This window comes from Protopterus annectens, chromosome 1.part2 (assembly GCF_019279795.1).
Source record: "Protopterus annectens isolate FY-2018-M chromosome 1.part2, PAN1.0, whole genome shotgun sequence".
In the NCBI taxonomy this organism is placed as follows: domain Eukaryota; kingdom Metazoa; phylum Chordata; order Ceratodontiformes; family Protopteridae; genus Protopterus; species Protopterus annectens.
This window is the reverse complement of record NC_056727.1, coordinates 724,322,054-724,342,261: the sequence shown is the minus strand read 5'-3', so window position 1 is coordinate 724,342,261 and position 20,208 is coordinate 724,322,054. Positions and strand designations below refer to the sequence as shown.

The 20,208-nt window shown below is 41.1% G+C and overlaps 1 protein-coding gene across 2 annotated transcripts in view; it reads right to left on the bottom strand.

Moving 5' to 3' along the window:
- The window catches only part of CAPN2 (calpain 2), a 602,999-nt gene that overhangs the window by 188,063 nt on the left and 394,728 nt on the right, over window positions 1-20,208 (bottom strand). For both annotated transcript variants that reach the window (XM_044058713.1, XM_044058721.1), the window contains exons 8-9: window positions 15,522-15,596; window positions 12,079-12,239 (exon numbers count right to left, since the gene is read on the bottom strand). In XM_044058713.1, the coding sequence (XP_043914648.1) occupies window positions 12,079-12,239; window positions 15,522-15,596 (236 nt within the window). The remainder of the gene's footprint in view (window positions 1-12,078; window positions 12,240-15,521; window positions 15,597-20,208) is intronic.

The following is a 20,208-nucleotide window of genomic DNA, read 5'->3' as shown; positions in this document are numbered from 1 at the left end:
AACTTTTGTGGCTTGTTTTGGTGTTTTTCTTGTAGATGACAGGAATAGTTTTTCTTGCCTAATGTGGTGGATTTTTTTGCTTCATTTCTTAGCTGTCTGTATCTAAGTTGATCTATGTGTTTTTTTTGCGGTCTGTGAAGTCGCTCAAGCCCTATTTCTAAGTAGCATGTTTTGTCTGGTTTCTTTTGAGAGTCAAGGAACAACTTTTGTTTTTGTTCTAATAGTCCATGCTGGTGCATGGGTGTCAAGGATGAATAGGAATTTGGTACTAAAGTAATTTACTGCTTCTTCAAGTGGTAATTATTTCAGAACTCACAAATTGCAAGATTTGAGTTCATTTTGGAAATTCGTGCAGTTGAAATTCTTATTGTGGTTGTGGATATCAGCTTTTTGCCTGATTAAATAGGTGAGGAGGTGATCAGTAACATCATCAGGCAAGGTCCCACTCTTGTATTTGAGGGGATGGGTGTTAACAAGCATCTAATCCAGAATACTTACTTTATTGTTGGGTTTACTGACCCTAGTGGGGCAGGATATGACCTGTGAAAATCCACAAAGGTTTATGTGGTGAGTGGAGGGTTCTGAGGAACACATGTTCCAGTCTATGTTGAAGTCTCCAAGTACAATGTTTTCTTGGGGTAGTTGCTGGATAACCAATGTAGGATATCTTTGAGGGTATTTATGTTATTGCCTGGGGGAATATACACACAGATGAGATTTATACATTTGTTCTTATTAATGTGGAGCTTAGTGATAAGCATTTCAGCATTGCCAAATAGGGATGTTTGCAGGGCATTATTGGACACGTCAAGCATGAATTTGTACAGAACAGCTACTCCACCTCCCTTCCTATTGGTTCAATCAAGTCTTGGGATGTTATAGCCTAGTGGTGTAATTTCATTATCTGAAGTAGAAGGTTTTAGCCAGATTTCAGACATAGTATGTCTGGGGAAAGAGCATCCAAGAGGGCATGTAGGTGTTGAATCTTATTGTTTACACTTCTGATATTTAGGTGACTGATCAAGAGTGAGTTTGGGGGGTTGTCTAAGATTTGTGTAGTAGTGGGACAGTTAGTAAAGGACTGAGAGCCAGTGGATGAGGATGGGCCAGGATTTAGGTGGATATCTCCATCAATAGTCAGGTTGCATTGTAATCTGATTGTGAGCTTCCAGATTTTAATTAATAGACATCTTTACACACACACACACACACACACACACACACACACACACACACACACACACACACACACACACACACACACGGTTCTACCTGACATAATCGAAACCCCAGAACACCGACCGCAATCACCGACACCACATAATCGACAGTGCAGAAACACGAAACCTCACATGCCCGACAACGAAATAACCGATGGTACACAAACACGAAACCTCATACACTGCACACACCACAGTAACAACAATCAACAAACAAAACACATCCCCTGTCCAAAAACCACACACACAACACAAGCACACCAAAATCCCTACAAACCCACACTAAACCACACATACACAACTATCTACAACCCTAACCCAAACCCTAACCCTAAGGTCCGTCACTATCGCATACTCAGCTAACCCGCGCCCTAACCCTAACTCACTTAACCCGCCCTAACCCAAAGACTATCACTACCGACACTTACCTAACCCAGTCCCTAACCCTAACTCACTTAACCCACCCCTAACCCAAACACTATCACTACCACACACTTACCTAACCCGAGCCCTAACCCTAACTCACTTAACCCGCCCCTAACCCAAAGACTATCACTACTGCACACTTACCTAACCCAGTCCCTAACCCTAACTCACTTAACCCACCCCTATCCCCACAGACCATCAATATCCACACTTACCTTACTCGCACCCTAACGTCCGTCACTACCGCATACTTACACAGCCTTTTCCCATGTTGGCATCCTCGGCATCGGTGTTTTCATCCATCGCGTCGGTCTTCTGCTTGTCGATCTTCTGGCGCTCGCGATTCGCTTGTCGGTGTTTTCCACTGTCGATGATGTCAGGTAGATCCACACACACACACACACACACACACACACACACACATATATATATATATATATATATATATATATATATATATGTGTGTGTGTGTGTGTGTGTGTGTCTTTATATATATATATATATATATATATATATATATATATATATATATATATATATAATACACATATATAACTTTGACTGTATGTGTTCTGTTGGTGAGCCAGTTGGCTACCCATCTAGTGATATATGGATTAATTCCCAGCTGGGTGAGTTTCTTGATGATGCCTGAGTGGGGAATTGTGTCAAAAGCCTTGACTAAGTCAAAATAGGCAGTAGGTACTGCTTTGCCTTCATCCAGGGCTTTGATAACATTCTCTTAGAAGTCCACCAGGTTTAATAAGTATGGTCAGGTCAAGAGTTTGAAGGCCACCTATGTCTTATCTTCAAGGCCATGGAGAGAATTATCGTGGACCTTACCAACAAAGGCTGGTTAGGCTTATGGGTCTATATAGTTCCCAGGGTTGTTTGATGGACCCCTTTTGTGCAAGGGAATTACTGTTGATGTTTTCCACTGTACTGGGACAAAGCCAGTACTTAGCTGTGTCAGGTGGTTCTGCTAGGTCCTATTTTAGACCATTTAGTAGGCAGCCTGGGATGTTATCTGGTTCCACGCAGGCTGTGTTTTTGGCCATGGAGAGTACAGTTATGACCTGCTCTTTGGAGATACTAAGTAGAGGTCTGGTGACAGGTATGCTTTGGGGTATGTCTGATGAGGACAGGGGGGTGAAGTTTGTGCCAAATTTGCCTGCTAGCAGGTTGGTGATATCTTCAAGGTTAATTTGAGTGGTACCATCTACTACTAGTTTGGCACAAAGCTGGGTCTTCCCTTTTAGATTTCTGACATAGCTAAATAATGCCTTGTGATTATTCTTGGTTGGGGATGGTATTTGTAATTGTTTTTAGAAGACTTTGCAAGATATTTAATTTGTTTGTTCAAGCTGAGGAGGGTGTCCTTCTTCTGCTGTCATGTCCCTCTTGTTCTTAGACATTAACTTCTTCCTCTTGTTGTATAAACTATTTATACTTGATGTCCACCAGGGTGCCCTGTTTTTCTTTGAGGACCTTATTTTGATCCATTCAGGTACAGAAGAGTCTATACATTTGTACAGGTGTTTATATAGGGCATTTATGTACATCTCTGTATAGGAGTCATTGTTGACAGTGGTAGCAGGGGGTTTGAAACTATTTATGCCAATGCTTAGGAGGCTATAGTTTGATTTGGAGAAATTTTTCATTCTTTTTTGTTCTTGGGGGGGGGGGGGCAGGTATAATTGTTACTTCGAATATGACTGATTTATGATCAGACCTTACCAGTTAGTTGGACTTGGAGTAGCTCTAGGGAGTCATAATGTTTGACAAGTCTTGAGGTGTATTCATCTTTAATGAATATGGATTCACCTCCGCCTTTCGTTCTTTCACACTCACTTTGAGATCTGAATGTGTGGAATGCATTGTAGCCTTGCATGGCTGGGGTGCTCTCTGCGGCCTTGAACCATGTCTCTGTGACTGCACAGACATCGGCATCTTCCAAGTTAAGGAGTACTTTCAGTGAGTGCAGTTTATGATTTAGACCCCTAGCATTGAGCAGCATAACCTTGAGTTTGTCTCTAGTGGATTTTTTTATGTTGGGAATTTTGTTATGACATTGCATAAAAAAGGCACTATGGGGTAGGCAAGTAACTTTGACAGTAACTGAAAGCCAAGAGGTGACAGGTGAAGACCATTTGTAGAAAAAGCAGTGTAGTCTGTCGACCATATCTTTCCAGGCTGACAGATACTGGATCCTCCTGGATTGACACCAGATGCTAAGCCAGTTGTTGAAGTCAATCACTTTTTCTTATATTAAGGCATCATCCTAGGTGAAGGTAGAATGCTTCTTATGGCTATGGACATACCAGCATGGGACACATAACCTGAGAGCTCCGTCATTTCTCTCTTCATATAGTCTAGTGACATACATCTCAGGTCATTCACTCCAACATGGACTATGACAGAGTCATAATGGTAGTTGTTGTTGAGAGACTTGACTGTGTGCATGATTTGAAGGATCCTTACACCTGACAGGCAGCTGACTATGACCTTCTACTTGTCCAGCCTGGAGAGGGGGACATTTGTGTGTCTCACTCTGGAGTCACCTATGATGAAAATATTTGGTTTTGAGGTGTTTTGCCTTAGGGGCTTATTGGATCAGACACTGTTGTGTGTATTATTATATGTAGTGGATTCTGTTGGGTCTGCAGTGTGTGCAGTAGGTTTGCGCTTGGGAAGTCTCTGATCTTTAGGTAGGCTTCTAGCGAGTACCTCAGTGTATGTGGGTTTATGTGTTGTGAGCTTGTTATGTACAAGAGGTGAAGTGTGTGTGCTGACAACCTGTTTGATAACTGGTTTGTTGTTATGTGACAGAACTGATTCCAAATTCATAGTATAGATACATCTCTCACATGTTGAGACAAGTACTACACTGCCTCAGGATGCCCATGTCAATCACACTAGCTGGAGAAATTGTGGGAAAGTGTCCATTCATTATGGCAGGTATATACTGTAGTAACTAGTGGGGAGTGGGCTTGATGGACCAGGTTTTGCTGTAAGACTAACAAAAAGCAACTAGTCTATGGAGGGCTAGGGGGTAGAAAGCTGCGTCAGTACTTCACAATGCACAAATTAGGTGCTTGCAGGGCAGCAGTGCTCAGCTGTGTTGTACACAGTGAAGCAAGGGAGCTTAGGATGGCTCCCTAGCAGATATCATGGGAAAATTTTCTTTCCAGGTAGTTGCTTCTATGCATGGCTGTATACAGCTGTGCTAAACCCTGTTGTGCGATGTGCAACTATGTACAAATGTGAAGCTTAAATACAAGTGAAGTTAAATGATTTTAAAACAAAGTAACTAATGGGAAAGCCCAAGACTGAACCTTATTCCAGTAATCTCCAACTCAGATGGGTCCTAGATGCCAGAAGGATGCAGGGGTCCAAGGGTGCTGCTAGAAAAAACACCATCTAAAGTTTCCAGATTAGCCTCCTCCACTGATGCCAGACATGTCTTGGTTTGTGAAAATTAAAACAATGAGTTGATTCAGAAACAGCCACTTATGTGCAAAACTATGATCTGTTAACCAGACAATAACCGGGTTTCTGGTCAAGCAGAAACACTACAACATTCATATAACCTATCAAAAGACATACTCCTAAATACAGACAAAGGCTGCCTAACTGGGTCAATATTCATTGAGCTAACAAAGGCCTTCAACCTGTTAGATCATAAACTCCTACCTCGAACTCCTAACAATAGATGGTGTTAGTACTAAGGGCCTAAAGTGATTCAATGATTACAGCAATAATGGCTGTTTCACTATGAAAATAGGATGATAATCTTCTCCCAGCACTCTACTAACAAAATGTCTGCCATAAGAATCCATTTTACTACCACTCTGTTATTCTTCTTTAGCAATAGACTCCCCTCAGACTTTCCAAATCTGCCTATAATACAAAATGTAGAACACATAATTATGTATAGGTGCAGCCAATTCACCCTCTACAATTAAAAAAGAATTAGAAGAAGACCTCAACCCTTACTTTCACATTGGCTAAAAACTTAAACCTTCCATTACCACTTATTTTCTGACACCTGCTTTATCCTATTCAAGTTTGTGGTGGAAGTCAGAACCTATCAAAGTGCTCAAAAGGTGCAAGGCAAAGAACTAATTATTGATGGTATGCTAGTACACAGTAGGAGATACACACTCACATACCTACCTATTGTTGACTTGGAGGATTACCATTTGACCTACAGTATATTTTTGAGCTGTAGGAAGAACTTGGTTACCCAGCAAAACCTATGGGGAGATAGACAGGGCATGCAAGATAATGTAATATATAACTATTTGCCTAAAAAAAAAAAAAAATGGGCAAAATCTTTTGCTTCTGAGAAAGGAGGATGCAATATGAATTGTTACAGCTTTAAAGATACCAACGCCTTTGTGTTGTGTGAAAACACAGTATATACATATCTTGGTTTCCCGCATACTGCCACACAGTATACCTCTCAACCTCTAAGTGCAAGAAATTTGGTCAAAACCAAAAGTAATGGGGGATGGGACGAAGGCCCAAAATCAAGGACAAATTTTAAATTTGCTCTTAGAAGCTTTTACATTGCTGCAATAACAGGTTTTTACATTAACATGTATTTTCCAAGGAATATGAAGTCTAAATCTCAAATATATTTCATTGCTTAGTGATTTAAATTCTCAATGATTTTCTAGAAAACCACATATTTTATGAGGAACAGACCAAACTATGAACATTCTACAAAAATCTGTAGTTGAGAGGTATGCTGCACAGTATGAAAGGAATAGCTGATGCAGCTGGAAGCATGCAGTCTCATGTTTTGTTTTATTTGTATTTTTGAAAAACAGCTGAGCAAACTTCATTTACCATAAACTTCTATGTCCTGTTGTCTAATCAATATTTTAGCCACACTATGGTCCAAAACTATTTGCACTAATTTTCATAAGGTGTCTTGCCTAAGCAAGACATAACTGCAGCTCCTTTCTGATTTAATATCTTAGTTACCATATCAATAACCTTATTTTTTTCTGGCATGAACTTCTACTTGTGAAGCCATATTGCCTTGAGTATACTGCTCACCTAGCTTCCAGATATCTTAAATTCTTTCCTTGAATGGCAATTTTATGTTTTTCCTATGGATACATTCAAACTTAAGGATCGATGATTTATAGCATTTGATTTACTCTCATTCTTGTGAATGGGAATTGTATCTGCCTGCTTCAAGTCTTCTGGAACCTTGCAATGATCTTATCAGTTCTGTCTTCAGGTCCCTGAGTAACCTAGTGTCCTTTGTCTCTTTTGTACACGTTGCACTGTTTACCTTTCATTTCTGCAGTTGTTCCAGAATCCTTTCTTCTTAGGTTCATAGGTAGGTACTAGGCTATCTGCCCGAAGGCATTTATAAGCCTAGCTGGAATGTGTTGGCTTTCACCACCCCCTTAGATTAGTTCCCTGTGCCTCTGTCCAGCAGAGCCATTGAAGTGATCCCTGGGGTAGACTTTCTGTTTCCCATCCACTCGTCAAGGTTTCTCTTGAAGAGTGTTAGCGAGGAGCTCTGCCTAATGTAGACTGAAATCTTGTTCCAGTGCATGGGAAGTCTCTGGGACAGGAATCTATCCCTCCAGCATGTCCTATTTATTGTTGTAGTGAGGTTTAGATCCCTGGAGCATGTGGCTCGAGGGGATATGGTTTTATTTAGGTGGAGCATGTCCATCAATTCTGGGTTGGACATGGCCTTGTATGTCAGGCAGAGATCACCTCTGAGTAGGCAGTATGCAACTGAGTACAGCTGCAGTTTTTTCAGTCGAGCTGCCTAGGGCATCTGCTTGAGGCCAGTGATCCTCTTGGTGAGGTACTACTGTGGTCTTTCCAGTTGTTGCAGGTGTCTTGTAAGGTACATCCCAAATGGGGCATTGTACTCTATGATGGGTCTGATGAGTGATGTGTAGAGGGGCCCAATGACCTCTTTCAATCTGGATGCAAACCCTTTTGTGATTAAGTGGGCCACATAGAAGGATTTTCTAACCACTTTGGCAATGTGATTATCAAAGGAGAGGTTACTATCTACTTGTGTACCCAGATCCCTTATTACGTCTTCCGTATTTAGGGGGCTACCACCTATGTGGTAGTTTGTGGGTACTTTGTTTTTTCCAAAGGGGATGACTATGCACTTTTTGGCATTTAGCTTGAGGCCATGGTTTTGATACCAGGTATCTGTCTCAGTGAGACCCTTTTGGAGGATGTCTGTGTCAGCCAGAGAGTCAATTATAGCTCCTAGTTTGCAGTTGTCTGTGAACTTGGTCAGCCATAGTCCTCCTGTGCTTGCCTGTACCTCTGAGAAGTATATGCTGAACAGGAGGGGTCCTAGGACTGAGCCAAGGGGAACGCCACTTGTAACCGATTTAGAGTCAGACCTAGCTCCCGCAACTCATACCATGTGGGTTCTGTCCATGAGCCAGTTGGCAACCCATCTCATGATGTAGGGGTTTATGTTCAGGCTGGTGAGCTTGTCTATAATAGCTGAGTGGGGAATGGTGTCAAAGGCCTTTGCGAGGTCTAGGTAGGCTGTGTGGACCCCTTTCCCTCATCTATAGCCTTGGTAACTGTCTCAAAAAGCCCACCAGGTTTAGGAGGCATGATCTGCCCTTAACAAAGCCAAACTGGGTAGGGTCCAGTGTTTGGAGGTTTCCATTGTCTCTGTTTTAATGAGATCCATGATGATGCGCTCCATAGCTTTGCAGACCAAGCTAGTCAGGCTTATAGGGCAATAGTTCCCGGGGTCTGTTGTGGCTCCACCTTTGTGGAGTGGAATACCCATTGCTATGCACCACTCTGTGGGCACATAGCCTGTGGAGAGGCTGAGTTTAAACAGTGTGTTTAGGTGAGGGGTTAGTTCATCTTTGAACTCATGTAGGACGCAGCCTGGGACACCGTCCAGGCGTCCGGTCCCATTGATGCTGTCTTTTTGGCTTTGGAGAGGGCTGTTTTAACCTGAGTGTCTGTGATTTCAGGGGCACTACATTCTTCTGGTATAGTTATGGGCTCTTTTGGGGGTGAGAGAGGGGTGAAGTTTGCACTGAACCTGTCTGCCAGGATGTTGGCTATATCAGTTGGTTCAGTGTATTTTGTGCCATTCTGCACTAACTCCGAGCAGGTCTGAGAATTGCCACTTAGATTCTTGACATAGCTAAGGAATGCCTTGTGGTTATCTTTGGAGTCCATGGCAATTTTTCTTTCGAAGCTAGCCTTGGATGATTTTATGAGGGAACATAGTTTCTTGCTGATACTGATCAGGGATGTCTTCCCTTCTTGGGATTTTACTCTTTCCTGTACTGGTTTTCTCCTTCTATTGTATAACTTGTTTATGGCAGGGGTCCACCAGACTGGTTTCCTTTTCTTGGAGGAGTGAGTCTTGGTTTTGTTTGGGATAGCATGATCCATGCATTCTTGTAGGTGCCCGTAGAGTGCATTAGTAAAGGATTTTGCAGCTTGGACAGTGTTATCCTTTAGCATGGGGGCTTTGAAACTTCCCACCTTGGTCTTAAGTAATGTGAAGTTTGCTTTTGAAAAGTTTTTCATGGTGGTTTCTTTGACTGGGGGTGGTGGCAGAATGTCGATATCCAGAGTAATTAGTTTATGGTCAGATCTAACCAGTGAGGGGTTGACCTCCTGTGTGCAACACCAGTCATCCATGTTGGTGATGACCAGGTCCAATATGTTGCCACCTCTGGTGGGGGTGTTGACCAGTTGATCCAGGGCATTTGAGTTTATAAATTCTAGGAAATGTTGGGCAAGGGAGTTTGTACTTGAGTAGTTCTCCCAGTTAATGTTTGGGAAATTGAAATCACCCAATATCAAGGTGTTTGGTAGGACCTTTCTGTTTCCCAGTGTTTCCAGGAATGCAGAGTGGGGGTCCTGGGATATGGTGGGTGATCTGTAGCAAGCTATAATTTGAACAGCAATTTTGCCCATTGTTAGTTGCACGTGGATGATCTCTGAAGCATTTTACTGTGCCACTAACCTGGAGGTGTGGGTATCCTTGATGAATATGGATACTCCCCCGCCTTTTGTGTTTCGGTCTGGGTTTTGTGGTTGAAATGTATGGTATGTGCTGTAGCCTGGTAGTGCTGGGGTCCTCTCTGGAGACTTAAATCAGGTTTCTGTTACTGCACATATATCGATTTTCTCCATAGCGAGGAGTGCCTCGAGTGCATGCATTTTGAGGTTTAGACTTCTGGCATTGAGTAGCACTACCGTCAGTTTTTTGTTACTTGTGCTATTTATGGTAGTGGGTTTGTCTTTTGAGCCTGGCCTAAAAATGCACTTTTGAGCCTTGGCCAGTATTCGAAAGCCTAAGGGTGACAGGTGCAAGCCGTCTCTAGCGAAGCAGCGTGGCTTACCAAGCATGTCATCCCAGGCTGACAGACACTGGATCCCCTTTCAATGACACCAGAAGCTTAGCCAATTGTTGAAATTGATAATTTTTTTCTCTATACCGTGGTATAATTCTTGGTGAGGGCAGGATGCTACTCAGGGTCAGGGTCATACTGGCCAGGGCTACGTGATCAAAGAGCTCCTCCATGTTTCTTTTCATGTAGTCCAGGGAGATATGGCTCAGGTCATTCACACCAACATGGACAATGACAGAGTCATATTTGTACTTGTTCTGGAGTGACCTGAGTGCTTGTGTTATGTGGCAGATCCTGGCACCTGGCAGGCAGCTAACAGTAACCTTCTCCTTGTTCAGCCTAGTGAGTGGGACGTCAGTGTGCCTGACTATAGAGTCACCTATTACTAGTTTGTTGGGTATGTTATTTGGCTTTAAGGGCTGTGATTGTGTGGCACACTGGTTTTGTGAAGTATGTGTTTCATGGTTTGTGTTGGGGGGTGGTGGAGGTTGCTTGGATGTCTGCTTTGGAGGTCTCTGTTGCTTTTGCAGATTTTTATTTAGAGCCTCTGAGTATGTTTTCATGCATTTATGTGTGTTTTTTGCCGGTGCTGGTTTCATAGGTCTATGTGAGACTGGTGGCATAATGCAAGTAATTCCCTTCTCCTCTTGACTGCCTGGTCCAGTCTTGGGTTGAGAAAGCTTAGCCTCCAGTTTGGCTGTATAATTTCATCTCTCGCATGTATTAGTGTTTGGTGGAAGGAGGAGAGGGTTGTCTGTGTACATGAGGCAATTGTAACATTGCCTCAAAATGCCCAGATTCACCAGTTGGACCAGAGAGTACACCTGAAACTGCCCTTTGGACATGCCTGGATAGGTACAGTGAACTGTTTTACTGATTGGCTGGTAAGGTCGAATAGAGAGCCTTGTCCTTCTCTACAGTATAGGGGGGTCTAGTGCTAAGGTTCATTAGTGCTTGCTATGAGTTTTGAACAAGTGCCAGAATGAGAAGTGAATGGTCTGAGTGCTTAAGTTGAAAGTTTGTCTAGTTCCAAGGGAAAAATTGAAGAGCAGACTTTGTGGAGCCTGGAATAGTTATACCCTAGCTAACAGCGCTGCCCGGCGCAAATGCGGGTTTTATAGCAGGGAAATGAAAGAGATAGAAATTAGCCCAAAATGGCCAATAAACTACTAATTTCTGGGCTGAAACCACTCCTCCAGGGACAGATAGGCTGCTCAAAGCTTCCTCTCTCACAGTGAACAGAGAAACTTCCTTCTATCCAAGCAAGGTATGGGCAAACACAGAAACTTGTAACAGCCCTGAATTCAGCACTAACCTGAAAACTGGACTATACTAGCTCAGAAAGGCAGGAAAACGAGTTTTTTTTTTTCATTAAATAAAACAGATACAATCAAAAAAACACTTTAAATGCACCGAAATGGCTATCACACTTGAGTGTGTAGCCTACAACAGTTAAACAGGTAATTTAAACACAAAAACATGGAATCAACACCTTTATGCTGGGTGTTTGTTTGGATCTGGTGAATCTACCTTACCTTCTTCTCTCACGAACAGCAGTAGCTAGTTAACATTTTTTTTAATAAAAGGGCTGACTACTATGTTCATCTTTTAATAGTTTTATGAAAACCATATTCTTCACAAATTCGAAAGGCTAGAAAATGCATGCATCATACTCAAAAATGCTTAAAATGGTTATTTTTTACATTTAACTCGACATTCCCAAAATGTGGCTATTGTGGTTATCCAGTCTTTGGTTACAACATCAGTTTTATGCTTGTTACCTGTTTTACACTAAAGATTCCTGCATTTTTTGCAGAATAAGGCAGAAATGTGCACTTTGAGTGAGTGGTCATAGAGAAAACATTTGTGCAGAATGGAAAAAGCAAAAACATCAATTTGTTCAGGAGATAATATCCTATATACTAACAACAGGGATATGGAGGTGTATATTACAGATGAATATAACAATTTCTTAGCTTTTCATATAATCAATATTATGCTTTATATGAGGAGGTGTATAAAACAAAGGCATCACATACAAGTGTGGTTGGCACATCCCCCAGCATTAGCTCCTCGTCTCCATGATGAATGATGCTGAGTCAGAGACCATTTGCTGTATTTATCACTGGAAAGTGCATCTGGTGTTAGGCTACAGATTTCTAGCCGTGAGAAATGTCTCAAAAACTCAGTGAAAGACATCCTGTAAAGGAAAACAGAACAATTATTGTCAATGCTTACATCAGGTGCTGGCTGTATTTTCATCCATTAATACAAAATATGCTTTAAAGGATAACCCTGCTTTATAATTTTCTCTTTCTAGGTGTTTATTTTCTGAGAATTATTACTTATTCATAGATCACGCTGTTCCTTATAATATCTCAAATTCTCTATAATGTAATTAAAGTAGTGGACAGAAATATCAGAGATCTAGACTGAACAGCTGCATTCCATGAATACATTTCCTTTTATTGCTGTCCTACATTTACATGGTAGCTTTCCTGCATAATACTAGAACCACCCTTCAGAGTTCATTGGTTCATAAGTTCATATGTTTGTGCCAAGGTTAAGCCCGAGTGCCCTTCTAGAAATTTGCATGCCACTGTACTATGTTAAATGGATGAATACCCTGCTTCATTGCTGGTATAGAGGGATGTAGCCCTGACTATGGCCAGGAGGAAAAGAATTCAATTAACAGTGACTGCGCAGACAGGGGAGGATGGGTATTTTCATCCTGGGTGGGCCACTCACAGAAACTCTAGCAGAGGGCAGAGCTCAGAGAGATAGCCAAGCTGGGCATGCAGAAAGGGGTCTATATCAGAACGTCGAAGTATTAAAACTTTGAATGTTCTGATATCAAACACTATTTAGCAAATGCTAAGAATAGCGAAGCTGCAGAACAGCGAATTCTTTCCTCGGGAAAGAATTTGGTTGGCAGTTTCTATGGCTTTGCTATTCTTAGCGCTGTGGTGGAAAGTTACAGGTTGAGTTCAGGTAAGTCTGCAATTGTTTGTACGTTAGGGTTAGGGGCGGGTTACGTGAGTTAGGGTTAGGGTGCAGATTAGGTGAGTGTGCGATAGTGACGGACCTTAGGGTTAGGGTTAAGGTAAGTGGGTAGATAGTAGTGTATGTTTAGTTTAGTGCAGCGTTAGATGTAGGAATTTAAGTGTATGTGTGTGGTTGCTGTTTGTTTTATGTGCTTGTGTTGTGTGTATGTATTTCAGAGCAGTGAATTTTTTCCATAGGAAAAAATTTGCTTTTCTGAATGTTCGATATTTTCATGTTTAGAAGTTTTGGTGCCGATGAAATAGCGTTCGCTATTTTCATCTTTCGATAATGTGATATAAACACTGCAGAAAGGGCAGGAGAGTCATGTCTGTCCCATGAGCCTGCGTAGAAACATATTTAACCAGTCCTCATAGCCATCCCATTTTAATGACAAATGTGTGACATCAGCACACTGTCAGAAGGAGTATAGCAAAAGAAAACCTCACCAAGCTACAGTATGATGGCACATGGTCTGCTTGTCCTATTCTGTGATACCTGGCAGATGAAATCTATTGACTCATGCATGGAGGTTAACACCTTGTGTGCAGGGCATCTCTTAATGGGGAAACACTCCTGGTGTGGGTAACATTGGGGATCCTGCCTAATGGTATGGGAGCTGTGGAAGTTGGAATTACAGGAAGCTTGCTAAGGAGGCACCAGAAATCAGCAGTAGGAGATGCCAAAAAAAAAGTGTGCATGCCCAGGTATTTATTAAGGTCTGTTTTAAGTATGCAAGGAGTCTGGTGCTGTTGTGAGGTGTGGGACAGTTTATTTCAAAGGCTATGGAGATGCTGAATTATAAATCAATCACACTTCAACAACTGTTTATGGAGAGTATTTTGTTATAGTTGTACTACATTGGTTAGTTGGGAGCTGTGCTGCATGACTTACCGAACATTAATAATGCTGGAACAACAGTCATTCACTGCTTCAGCTCTAGTTGATTCCATTCAGAATTCTCCATTAGGTTTTTGTTTTAATAACATTAATGGGTCTATATTACAAGCTTGAAAGCTTAAAAAAGCGAACGCTCTTTTATCGCGCTGTAAACATCAAAACCACTAAATAGCGAGACACGGAACAGCTCCACAAAAAAAAAACAAACACCTGATGTTGGAGGCTGTGCTCCTCACCCCCCCCCCAGCTTAAATATACCAACTCCAAGATTGCACCACAGTGGAGGAAATGGCAAAGTCCCAAAACCGGCCCAGTGATTTTTTTTTCCCTGTGAAAAAATTGCTGTTCCATGTTTTCGCTATTTAGTGGTTTCGATGTTTACAGCTCGATAAAAGAGCATTCGCTCTTTTAAGCTTTTGTGCTTATAATATAGACCCACATTAACAGTATGCTGATAAAGTCACCTTCATGCGCATTTTCATATATTTCATATATACATTGTCAAATCTGAAATCCATCACCTGCACCCTGTTGTGTGCTCCTGTTTCCTGTACCTTCACATGAATAAACTGTCCTCCTCCACTAATGCATTTTGAACATGGTAGCTAGTGTCCAGTTATTACTTTCTGAATACTCTACCTGCTTTGTGAATGCCAGTGTACTTACCTTCCCCAACATGTGTATTCTGCATTTTGACACTGTTCCCTTCTCATCCTCCATCACTCTTTAAGTTATTTTGCTTCTTATATAAACCATAATTCCTACAAACTTTTATCTGCATTATCTCTTTTGAACTTGTAAATACCATATTGCTTTCCCTCCTTTCCTTTTGCCAAGTCCCTGTGATGTTGGCAATGTTCACCTTGTTGGCTAATGCTAGGATAGACTGGAACACTTCAAGGAGTTCCGAAACTGTAGTGAGTGCTCCACACTTAAAGTTAACACAGCAGCCACAATCACTGAAAATATGGGTTAGAATGCTTGTTTACTATGTTACAATGTCCAGTGCACTACAAAAGAGAAAACCATGCCGAAAAATAATGTTTTTGCACAAAAGCTCAAAATTAAAAATGCAAGCCCATGGAACTCAAAACAGAAAAACACTGAAAAAGCATAAAGTTAAAAGCAGAACAGGTAGACACTGACACAACTTCACACACCATCAGCAAAACAAAATATCTTTTTCTGCAAGGGTATGCACGATTGGGATTAGAACAATTATTTGGCAGGATTTTAGAATACAGCTCTGACATGTAGCTGTTTTAGTAAATTTGTGTTCATTGTGCAGTATTTGGTTTATATCAAATCTGTAACTTTTTACTTTTTTTTATTTCAGTCATTTGAAGTCCAATTTTTTCTATTCTTCTGGTGGGAATGACAAACATCTGTACATTTTTAAAGTACTTTGTGAATTGCTGATCTGTGTGATGTGCTAATTCAATTTAAACCAAGCATATTTGAAAGTTCTAAGGAATGTATAGACAATGCACTGCATGAACAATAATTGAAAGGACAGAAAACCGAAACTGAAATTTCTTACCAAAATTCTCCATCATCACATCTGTTTACTAATCGATCTTTCACGGCAGCATCAATCGAATTCCATTCTGGGGCACTAAACAATTAAAATATAATGTCAGTGGTATGTACAGTTGTTACATATCACAGTAAATAACAAAAGTGGTAATCTTATTATGGGAACTAAATTTATAATTCAAGTCTCCCATGTGTGCTTAAGTCTTCATTACCAGATGAATTATATGTGAAAAGAATGCAGAAAGTTATAAATATAAACTGTAGACTATGAAACAGTAACTTCAAATCATATCACATCGTTTAAATTGTTAATTATGAGCTTAACAGAAATGACAAAAAGGCAGGCTATCAACCATTAGGGGAATGAAACCTTTCAAGTATAATAACAAACAAGCTAGGACAAACTAGATTAGTCCATAATGAAGAAATCAGATTAAATATGTGTGCTGCTTCAGAGAGAGGAAGTTATAAAGAAGCATTTCCTGTAGGGTGGGCACAATGGATGACTGGGATAGGGGACACTGGCCGAAGTATGACTCTGTGCCAAGCTTCAGAGATACAGTACACGCATGACAGGCATACTTCCAGGTATGGCATGCTACCCTCTGCAGTTAGGCAGTTTACCAGGTGAAGCTAACAAACTGTACTGATAAGCACTTTAAGGTCCACATGATACAGAATCGAAGAAAATTCAAAATGGACCAACAGTGATATACAGCCAAAGGAGTTTATTGATGTAAAGAGAAGGTGGTCCAAGTTCTGATGCAGGTTTGTAGAATATCACAGACTTTGGAAAAATGAGTACCCTAAGTCAATCTTAATAAGAAGGGCTAATGACAGTAGATAGACACAGTAGAGACTTAAAAGCTGTATATCTGTGATAATAAATTAGAATGCAGAGGGTTTCACTGATAACGGCTTCTAGACAAACAATACTATATTTCACTGATCAGACAGCATAACAGAGCTATTATAATAGTGAAAGATAGTTTATGAAACATATGGAAATGATCCATGAATTAATTTTCTTAACTTAGTGTAAAATTTCATGATAGTGAAATGATTCATGGTGTAGTCAGCATGGTTAAAACAGCAAGCAGGGAAACATATTTTAACTTCAGCAGGTTTTTGTGATCTAAAATACACTCCCATCTTAGTAAGGGATTGGTGGATATCACAGATTGAGTAAAATAAACTCTCTCTACATCGTATAATAAAGGCAACAATATGAAAAAGAACTTAAGAAAAATCTCAATATAAATTTGATTCAATGTCCACAATAACAGAAGATTCTAAAAGAGCAAATGCTAGCAATAACTTTGGTGCTGCTTATGGAAAGAGATTACATTCATGAACACTTCACAAGTGAGATGTAGACTTCTGTTTAATATCATTTGCTATGAGCTGCTACTTGTCATATAGAGTGCTCCTGATTGTGATCCTATTTAGCAGATTTTACTTCACCTCCCAAACCAACAAGATCTGGGATATATGCTTTTTATTTTTATTCCTTTGTTTTACTGGAGAATAGTGTGCTAGGTGTGTGAAGATATGTAAGGGTTGCCAGCCTAGCTAGCTAGAATTTTGTAGATAATTCCTTGTCATTGTAAATATGAATATAATCCACAGGCTTGTCCTGTTAAAATGTAAGAAAACTGTGTTAAATGTTGAACTTCAAAAATGTAATCACAGTGCACTCTGCTGGAAGAAAGCTGATAAGTCAAGCATTGTATGACTGTTTGATCTCAAGGCTCGGAGACATAATGTCTGGACTGAGGAATTCCTTTTACTGTTTTGAGACCAGAGTTAATTGCTAAATTTTACATATATAATGTATTTTATTGTTATGGCTTCCTGGCCAGGTGCAAGCTTACTAAGAAAACTAAGAAATGTAAATTTAGAGTCTCTGGTAGCCTAGAAACCAGAGAAGCGTCAAGAATGATGTAATCTAAAGTGAGTCAGCAGTGATGTATTATCAATTTAAGGGATCTCAGAGAGAAAGAGAGAGCATTTTGGATTTTGTCTGAAGAACATCACTCACCAGTACTCTGCCTTTACTCTATATGTAAGTTTATTTATAACTGTGATTGCGCTTAGAGTTAGACAGGAATTTAGTCAGATTTAGTCTAGCTGTTTTGTATATTTATGTCAGACAATTCTACAGTATTATTTTAAGCATTTTCCTGTGATTTTTGAACTCATGACTAGCACTGTGTTGAATTGAGTTGAATTTCAATTGTGGCTGTTTTGTGTAGAGATAATTTAAGTTCTAGAGTACATCGCATGTATATAGTGATACTGTACAAAGCAACTCCAAATAAGCCTTGCTGTTCATCCACTTACTATTTGGATAACAATATTACACAGTATAATCAGCCATCCTTTGGTAAGGGCCTTTTTAGTAGCTGATAAGAGTAGTTGGTGGTAGTGATTATTACCTTATAGCCTGGGAGGAGGGGGCATAGCTGGTGAACCTGTACCAGCATTCCCTAGGAGTGTCTGTGTGTTTGTATATAAACCAATTCTCAAAGTGTGTGCGTGTGTCAGCTACTTGGGCAGGGAAATGAAGAACTGGTTGGACAGACAGGACACCGGAGGTTTTGGCTTAACTACTCGGCTGAGATCTGTACCCTATATCTGTGCCAGTGGGGAGTCTTATTGGGGATCTGGAGAGAGGGAGAAACAATCCCCAGACTGACTGTGCTCTCTGTGCATTCTTAAGGGAAATTGTACTTTACTGTCTGTGTGTTTGTTTTCCTTCCCAATGTGGACACCCCTCACTGGTGTTAGTGGTGAGGGTTGAGGCTCCTTGATTACTGGGCCAGTGCACGGGCATCACATATTAATTGGTTGGCAGAGGTGGGATATCCAGACCACATATTAATTGGTTGGCAATTGGCTTCTAGTGGTCTGGATAGTGAATTCCTGTAGCTTGTGTACAGTGAACTCTGAAGGTGTTTTTGTACTCTAAATCAGCCACACAGTGAATGATATTCAGAGTTCAGATCACAATTGTTTTATTTCTTTTGTTAGCTTTGTTAGTCAGGGAGAGCAAGCAAGCATGTCAGCAGAGGGGTATGGCAAGCTGACAAGGAGCCAGTTGGCTGAGATGTGCCACGCTAAGGGACTGGTTGGTGCATGGAAACCTGACTAAGGCAGACATGATTGCAGCTTTGGTCACAGCTGCATCAGAAAACAGCAATCAGGAGGACGATCAGACTGGCCGTGGAGATGTGCAACACTCAGAAAATGAACAGCTCAACCTTTCTGCAGAGGACATAAAAATTCATCTGGAGCTAAAGAGACTTGAGTTGGAGGCCAGACATTTAGAAATAGAAGCAGCAGAAAGACTGAGATGATTACAGGCTGAGGAGAATGAGAAATAGCTATGCCTGGAAGCTGAGCAGAAGGAAAGCAGAGGCAGCACAAAAGGAGATGCTGACTCTTCGCCAGAGTCATGAAGGTAATGGGGAAGGGAATAACTGGACCCCAGAAGCACAAAAGGTCAGTACATTTCTTCCACAATTTACAGAGGAGGATAATTTTGATAGTTTCATTCATATGTTTGAGAGGGTATGTAAACAGTAGGATGTTTACCAAAAGCTCTGGGTACGGTTCCTGACTCCCTTACTCCATGGTAAAGCTGTAAATGTACTTTCCAAACTGTCAGGCAATGAATTCTTAAATTATACTGCTGTTAAGAATTGTCTGTGAGAATTTATTTAAGCTAACACCTGAAACTTATAGGAAAACGTTTTGTGAGCATAGATGTAAGGCAGATGAAAATGTGTGTGAATATGTTGCTGAACTGAGCACTTAATTTCATAGGTGGGTGAGTGAATGTCAGGTCACTACTTTTGAAGGGCTGGCAGACCTTTTTGGTGAGGGAACAAGCCCTTAGCACTTTGCCTAAGGACACGAGGATCTGGTTAGCTGATAGACAATGTGCTACTTCAGATGAGTTGGGGAAGAAGGGAGACCTATACCTAGCAAGCAGGGCATCCCTGCACAGGAAAGGGACCCCCAGTACTGCTCATGGGTCTAAAGGAACCCATGGTGGTCAGCTGAGACTGCCCCAACAGAATTTTCCAGTAGTAGGAAAAGCCACTAGTTCAGGTACATGTCCAGGACCTAGGGTTGAATGTTTTGAATGCAACCAGTGGGGCCATGTGGCATATATATGTCTATGGAGGCAAGGTGCAGAACAAAAGGTGAGGGAGCCAGTAAGTAGGAAGGACAAAATGCCAGTAATAGGTTGCCTTGAGACAACAAGGGTACCAAACTACCACCAGAGGTTATATCCTATCATAGTGAATGGCAAAGAGGCCACCCTTCCCCAGGAGTGTCTGTGTGCTTGTATACAAACCAAATCTCAAAGTGTGTGTGTGTCAGTTACTTGGGTAGGGATGTGAAGCACTGGTTGGAGAGAGAGGGCATGGGAGGTTTTAGCTTGACCACTAGGCTGAGATCTGCACCCTTTAGCTGTGCCAATGGGAAGTCTTATTGAGAATCTGGAGAGAAAGGGAGAAACCAGCCCCAGACTCACTGTGATCTCTCTGTCCTCTTAAGGGAAATTGTACTTTACTGTGTGTGTACTTGATATCCTTCCCAATGCAGACACCCCTCACTGGTGTTAGTGGTGAGGATTGGGGCTCCTTGATTACTGGGCCAGTGCACGGGCGTCACAAGGT